At 40.9% G+C, this 6,546-nt stretch overlaps 1 protein-coding gene across 1 annotated transcript in view; it reads left to right on the forward strand.

Moving 5' to 3' along the window:
- Positions 1-688: 688 nt before the first annotated feature.
- Positions 689-6,546, forward strand: part of CBG13871 — a gene marked incomplete at both ends in the record, with an annotated part of 10,060 nt that continues 4,202 nt past the window's right edge. Inside the window, 8 exons of the mRNA XM_002634726.1 lie at positions 689-740; positions 1,285-1,584; positions 1,739-1,880; positions 2,120-2,365; positions 3,185-3,834; positions 4,541-4,973; positions 5,020-5,333; positions 5,915-6,461. Coding sequence (XP_002634772.1) covers positions 689-740; positions 1,285-1,584; positions 1,739-1,880; positions 2,120-2,365; positions 3,185-3,834; positions 4,541-4,973; positions 5,020-5,333; positions 5,915-6,461 — 2,684 coding nt within the window. The remainder of the gene's footprint in view (positions 741-1,284; positions 1,585-1,738; positions 1,881-2,119; positions 2,366-3,184; positions 3,835-4,540; positions 4,974-5,019; positions 5,334-5,914; positions 6,462-6,546) is intronic.

Below are 6,546 nucleotides of genomic sequence, written 5' to 3' on the forward strand. Positions count from 1 at the left end.
TTCTTAGATTCTTGGATTCTTGGATTCTTGGATTCTTAGATTCTTGGATTCTTGGATTCTTAGATTCTTGGATTCTTAGATTCTTGGATTCTTATATTCTTGGATTCTTGGATTCTTAGATTCTTGGATTCTTGGATTCTTAGATTCTTGGATTCTTGGATTCTTAGATTCTTGGATTCTTAGATTCTTGGATTCTTAGATTCTTGGATTCTTAGATTCTTGGATTCTTAGATTCTTGGATTCTTGGATTCTTAGATTCTTGGATTCTTGGATTCTTAGATTCTTGGATTCTTAGATTCTTGGATTCTTAGATTCTTGGATTCTTAGATTCTTGGATTCTTAGATTCTTGGATTCTTAGATTCTTGGATTCTTAGATTATTGAAATTTTGTTTTGAAAAATTTTGAAAATTCTCTGAATTTTTAGAATTTCGAAATGTTCATATCTTTAATCCTACGAATTTTTTAAAAAATTGAAATTTTGGGATTTTCGAGTTTTCGAAATTTTGATCTACCTTCCTTTCCCGCAATTTTGTTGTCTTTTTTTCGCCTTTTTTGTATCTGATTCGCACTTTACCCAATTTTTCACAAATTTTCCCCAATTTCTTGTTTCCAGAAAGTCTCCGGAGGTCTTTTCTCTCCGCGTTCCAATATAGTCTGGAAACAATTCGGCGATAGACAGAGTGAGAAATGACGTCATATGTCACTAACTTTCTTCGCGGAAAGCGGCGGAAAGCTGAATGTGAGTTTTTTGAGTTTTCCAGGGGGAAAATAGAGGAAAAATCGGAGGTTTTGGTGCAAAAATCACGTTTCTAGGTCAATTTTGAAGCTAGTTATGACGATTTTTAGTTTTACTGAGGCTTAGCAATTTTTACTGAGGCTTCGGAATTTTTTACTGAGGCTTAGGAATTTTTACTGAGGCTTAGAGAATTTTTTACTGAGGCTTAGAAATTTTTACTGAGGCTTAGCAATTTTTACTGAGGCTTCGGAATTTTTTACTGAGGCTTAGGAATTTTTACTGAGGCTTAGAGAATTTTTTACTGAGGCTTAGAAATTTTTACTGAGGCTTAGCAATTTTTACTGAGGCTTCGGAATTTTTTACTGAGGCTTAGGAATTTTTACTGAGGCTTAGAGAATTTTTTACTGAGGCTTAGAAATTTTTACTGAGACTTAGAGAGTTTTTACTGAGGCTTGGGGGTTTTTACTGAGGCTTAGAGATTTTTACTGAGGCTTACGAAAAAAATTTTTTTTGAAAAATTTAACAAATCTATGAATTTCTTTTTCAGCGAATTCTGAAGACACTACCGGGGCATCGTCATCTTCCCAATTTCCACCTCGCCCACCATCATCATCGGGTCAATCGACATCGACGTCATCAGCGGTTCTAAGTCACTCATCGACAGCTTCTTCGATGAATTTCCTCACGCCGTCATCTGCCACGTCACCATCCACGTCTCGTCCATCTGGCAGACATAATGGAACGGTTTCTGAGCGAGTTGCCGGACGACTGAGAAGTGGTGGAACCGGCGTGCCCCCTGAAGCGTTTGGTGGTGGATTTCCGGGACATCGGAGACAGCACTCGAGTCGTGAGTTTGTTTTTACTGAGGCTTAGATACAGTAACGGTCAATTTCGACCATTTTCATTTTTTTGACCATTTTCAAGGGTCCAGCCGAGCTCCAGGCTCTTGAAAATGGTCGAAATTGCCGGAAATTGTACTTAAAAATGACACCTAGTTCCAGCTGGACACCTACAACAATTCCAACAACAACTTCAAAGTCGTCAGGAGGAGATCAACGCCAGAATCGCGAGTAGACGTCAGCCAAGGGAGATTCCGTATGATCCGGACGCGCGACCACCTAAGTTCAAGTCACGGAGTCCGTTGTGAGTTTTTTTGAGCAGTTTGGGGGATAGATGTGGAATGCGCCTGAGGCGCACCAGACAGTTGTTTGAAGCGCCAGAAGCGAAACATACAAGCTTGAGCTAGAAAATGGAAGAAATTAGGCCAGCCAAGACGACTCCAGACTGAATCTGGTGGCCTAGGAAAGCCTAGAAAAAAAAAGTTAAGCCAGGATATCTTGAAAATTCCGAATTGGAAGCTTGAAATTCCGAAATTCTTGCAGCTCTCAAAGCAAACTACACCTACAACCCAAAGACTTTCGTTTGGTGATCATGGAGAATCCGATTTACGTCCTCTACGACTCCAAAACCATCGTACGGATTGGCGACGACGGTCACGATTCAGACGCCACCCAATCGGACTGCAAACTCTTTGATCAGTATAGGAAACGAGCCGACTCGTTCAAAATGACCAAAATGGTGTTTGGGTCGGGCTCGTCTAGTGAGGCGTTTCGTCTTCATGTTTGGGAGTGAGTTTTGGCTTGTTTTGAATCAGAAAGTTATGAATTTTGGGCTTGGTTTGCCTAAAATAGGTCCCAGGGACATTATTCACATTGTAACAGTCAGTTTAGGAGAAGAATCGAATTTCTAGGTCAATTTTAAAGAAAGTTATGGCAGTTTTTGGGTTTACTGAGGCTTAGGAAGTTTTACTGAGACTCCGGGACTCATAATTGCTTATAGAACGACATTTTTAACGAAAATCCCACTAATTGGCTTTTTGAGAGCTTCAAAATGAGTATAATAGCTATAATAGTGAATATGACCATGTCCCAACTCTACGAAATTTTCAAATTTCCCGCCACCGCTTGTCCACGAGGAGTCCAAAAACTAGTTGTTTCAAAATTCGGTATTTTTCAGCATTATTATACTCATTTTGAAGCTTACGAACATCCTATTCTGAAATTTAAGACATTCAAAAGCATAGTCAAGATTTTTCAGTCAATTTGGTTAAAAAATCAGATTTCTAGGTCGATTTTGAGCAAAGTTAGGGACCATTTTCGATTTCCGTGATTTTATTGATAGTTTTGGCTTTTTTATATGAAAGTCTCATTTATTGGCTCTTTGAGAGCTTCAAAATGAGTATAATCATGACCCAACTCCGAGAAAATTTTAAATTTCCCGCCACCACTTGTCCACGAGGAGTCCAAAACTCGTTTTGAAACTCTGGATTTTTCGGTCATTTTTGTACAAAAATGGGATATCCAGGTCAATTTTTAAAAGAAGTTATAGCGATTACATATTTTACTGAAGCTTAGGATTGTTCCTGAAGCTCAATTTCTAATTTTCAGAGAAAAGAAAGTGCTCCTCGTCAGCAAATCGTTCCGAATGCCCAAATACCGTATGCCCGACGACGCCATCGATAGACAACTGAAGGCGGAGAAGAAGGCGCGAGAGGAGAAGATCAAAAAAGAGAAAGAAGCGAAAGAGGCGGCGGCTCGACTGGCAGCCGCTGAGCTCAAGCGAGCTCGTGATTCAGGATCAACAACTCGTTCCGGAGCGTCTTATCAGGCGATTCTAGGCCCAGATGGTCTCCCAATCGAAGAACCTCCAGCAAAAAAGGCCGCCACAACGCCGGTGGAGATTCCAGAAGAGGATGACGACGATCCGATAGATGACGACAGATCCCCGCCTGCAAAACGACCGAAATTCATACGCGTCCCTGAAGCGCCATCATCAGATTCGGACTCCCAGAGTACAGTAACCTCGATGGATGGTTGGAGAACACGAACCACGAATTCTATCATGACGACGCCTGAAGGATTCAATAGAGTACGACACGCGTCGTGGAACTATGGAGCCGACGAGGATTCAGAATCCCAACTATTCGGATCTGCGGGATCCTCGATGAGCCTACCAAGGGCGTTCTCGCCGCCACATCGAATCGCAAGGAATCGAAGAAGACAGATGGCGGTGACCACTAGTTTGAGTGAGACTTCATGTAAGTAAAAATACGGAAAATTCCAGAAATTTTAGTAGAAAAATCAGTTTTCTAGGTCGATTTTGAGCAAAGTTATGACGATTTTTGGTTTTACTAAGGCTTAGAAATTTTTACTGAGGCTTAGCAATTTTTACTGAGGCTTAGCAATTTTTTACTGAGGCTTAGCAATTTTTACTGAGGCTTAGGAATTTTTTACTGAGGCTTAGGAATTTTTACTGAGGCTTATGAACTTTTTACTGAGGCTTAGGAGTTTTTACTGAGGCTTAGGGATTTATTCCAAAAATTCAGAAATCCAAAAAATCTAAATTTTCAGAAATTTGAAAATTCCAAAATATCCGAAAATTTAGAAGAAATAGAAATTTCGAAAATTACAGAAATTCGAAAATTTTAAATTCAGAAATTTAAAAAATAGAGAATTCGGAATTTTTGGAGTTTAGAAACTCAAAACTCCCAAAATTTCTGAAATTCGCAATTTTATAAATTCCGAAATGTGAAATTTGAAAGTTTAGAAATTTCACAATTCCACAAGTTCGGAAGTCAAAAATTAAAAAATTTTGAAAAAAACGGAATTCTAGAAATTTTGGAAATTTGAAAAAAAAAGAATTTCGCTTCAGTGAAGCTTAGAATTTGTGGCATTTTGATCATTTTTAAAGCTGTTAGCTACCGTAATCCCCTGTTTCACCAAATTCATCCCCCCTTCTCTCAGCCACCACCCAAACCCCGAATGGAAGTATCAAAGGAGGACGTTCTCGTGTGTGTTCCATCTCCACAATTCCAGACGACGATCATCCGTGGCCGCTGGTCCGTTGGCGTACTGTAGCCATTGGAATCGTCGTCCCATTCAAACATCGCTCGTTTCTATTCCAACACATTCCGGTCATCGAGGCTGAAATGGCTGTCCTAGAGGCGCGAATCAAGAAATCAGCCTCACGAAAACGAGTTTTCATGTCTTATATGTACAATTCATGGGGAGAAATGATGGAGAAAATGTGTCAGATATACAATGCACCGAGACTCGAACTACCGTACTGGTTGGCGTTGAATGGAAAGTGTCAACTGGATGAAAGGACCCTGGCTGTGGAGTTTTGTGAACATTTGGCATATTTGGTTAGGAGATATGATCGAAAGGAGACGGGATTGTGAGTTTTGGGATTTCTAAAATTTTCTAAAAAATGAAATTTTCAGTTTCCTATCAAATTTGGTCACTGCTCTCCTAATGCACCATATGTCATGGGTTGCCAGCGTCGCAGCTCCGCCTCTCGCTTCTGCCGCCGACGCTAGAAGATCCCAACAGAATCTGTTCTTTGGACTGGGCGTCAAAGACGATGCTCCAACGATTGGGTATAACGCTCTGATGGCTCAGTATCTGGAAATTTCGGGATCTTGTGGGAATGTTCGCTCGGCGAAAGTCTGTATTCTTGGAGACGACGTGGAGATCATGGCGGCGATTCTGTCGACGCTCTCCTTCTTCATTCGATGCTCGGCGGTTAGACATATTAGTGAGTTTTTTTTTATGTGTATTTTTTTCAGATTGTTAGGAATTTTGAAATTTTGTGGAAAAAATAGCTTAAAATTGAAATTGAGGAAAATGGCTCATTTTTAGCATTTACGATTTGCCGATGTTTTTTCGAAGATATTTTAGAATTTTAGAATTTTTATTGAAAAAAGCTTTGAAAATTCAAAATTTTGGTACAGAAATCAAGTTTCTCGGTTCATTTTGAAGCGAGTTGCAGCCCTTTTTGTTCTGAAGGCGCGGTAAGCTAGAGGTGATGAGCTGCGCGCGCGCTGTTCATCACCTCCGGCTGAGCGTGCCTTCAGCTATAACTCGGCTCAAAATAAAGCTAGAATCTTGGTTTTTTAACCAAAATACTCAGAATTAACAAAAAAAGCTTTCCAATTGAAAATTCCAGGTAGAAATCATTGTTTTCTTTCTTTTTCATATTTTCTCATTGGTAGATTTAGATCTCTTGTAACTGCTTTCAAAATTGAGGTAGAGATATGAAACTAGTACCGAAATGTTCACCAAATTATGCCAATTTGAAGTTTCAAGGCGTTTACTGAGGCTTATAATCTATTTCAGACAGCGACGAGAACCTCGAAGTGCCTACCGAGCAACCGTTCTCCCCGTGCGACGCCACCACTGGATCTCCAGACGCCACGTGTCAACACCAACACGTCCCCATCGATAACAACGGACCATCGACGTCATCAGCCATCCCACAGCCATCTACAGTAATCATAGATCGCTTCCAACTGCATCCAGAAGAGACGTCTTCGGTGAAAATGATGCGAAAATTGAGGAAAAATGTGTTGAAGGGGGAAACTGAGGCAGCGGCGGCGGCGGCTGCTAAAACGACGTCAGAGCCATCGGAGATTGCTGGAGAGACTGTGCTTCTGACGTCGTCTGATTCGGCGTCAGCGGATTCGGAAACCCCCGTGGATTCTGCGATGGAAATTGAGGATTACGCGATGATCAGTGAATCTACTGATATGTACACCCCGGGAACTGAAAACGATCGATCGCTGGCGCGATCGATGTTCGCTGGAACGCTGGAAGACTTTTGTCCGCATTTCGTGCTCTCTGCGGTCACAAAAAGCGAGGCGGACATGTCGGAAGTTTATTCGAAGTGAGTTTCGGAACATTCTAGCGAAAATTCCGGTCATTTTGGTGAAAAAATCACATTCCTAGCGCAATTTTGAGCAAAGTTACAG

The sequence above is a fragment of the Caenorhabditis briggsae genome (assembly GCF_000004555.2).
Source record: "Caenorhabditis briggsae complete genome, chrIV, whole genome shotgun sequence".
Classification (NCBI taxonomy): Eukaryota; Metazoa; Nematoda; class Chromadorea; order Rhabditida; family Rhabditidae; genus Caenorhabditis; species Caenorhabditis briggsae.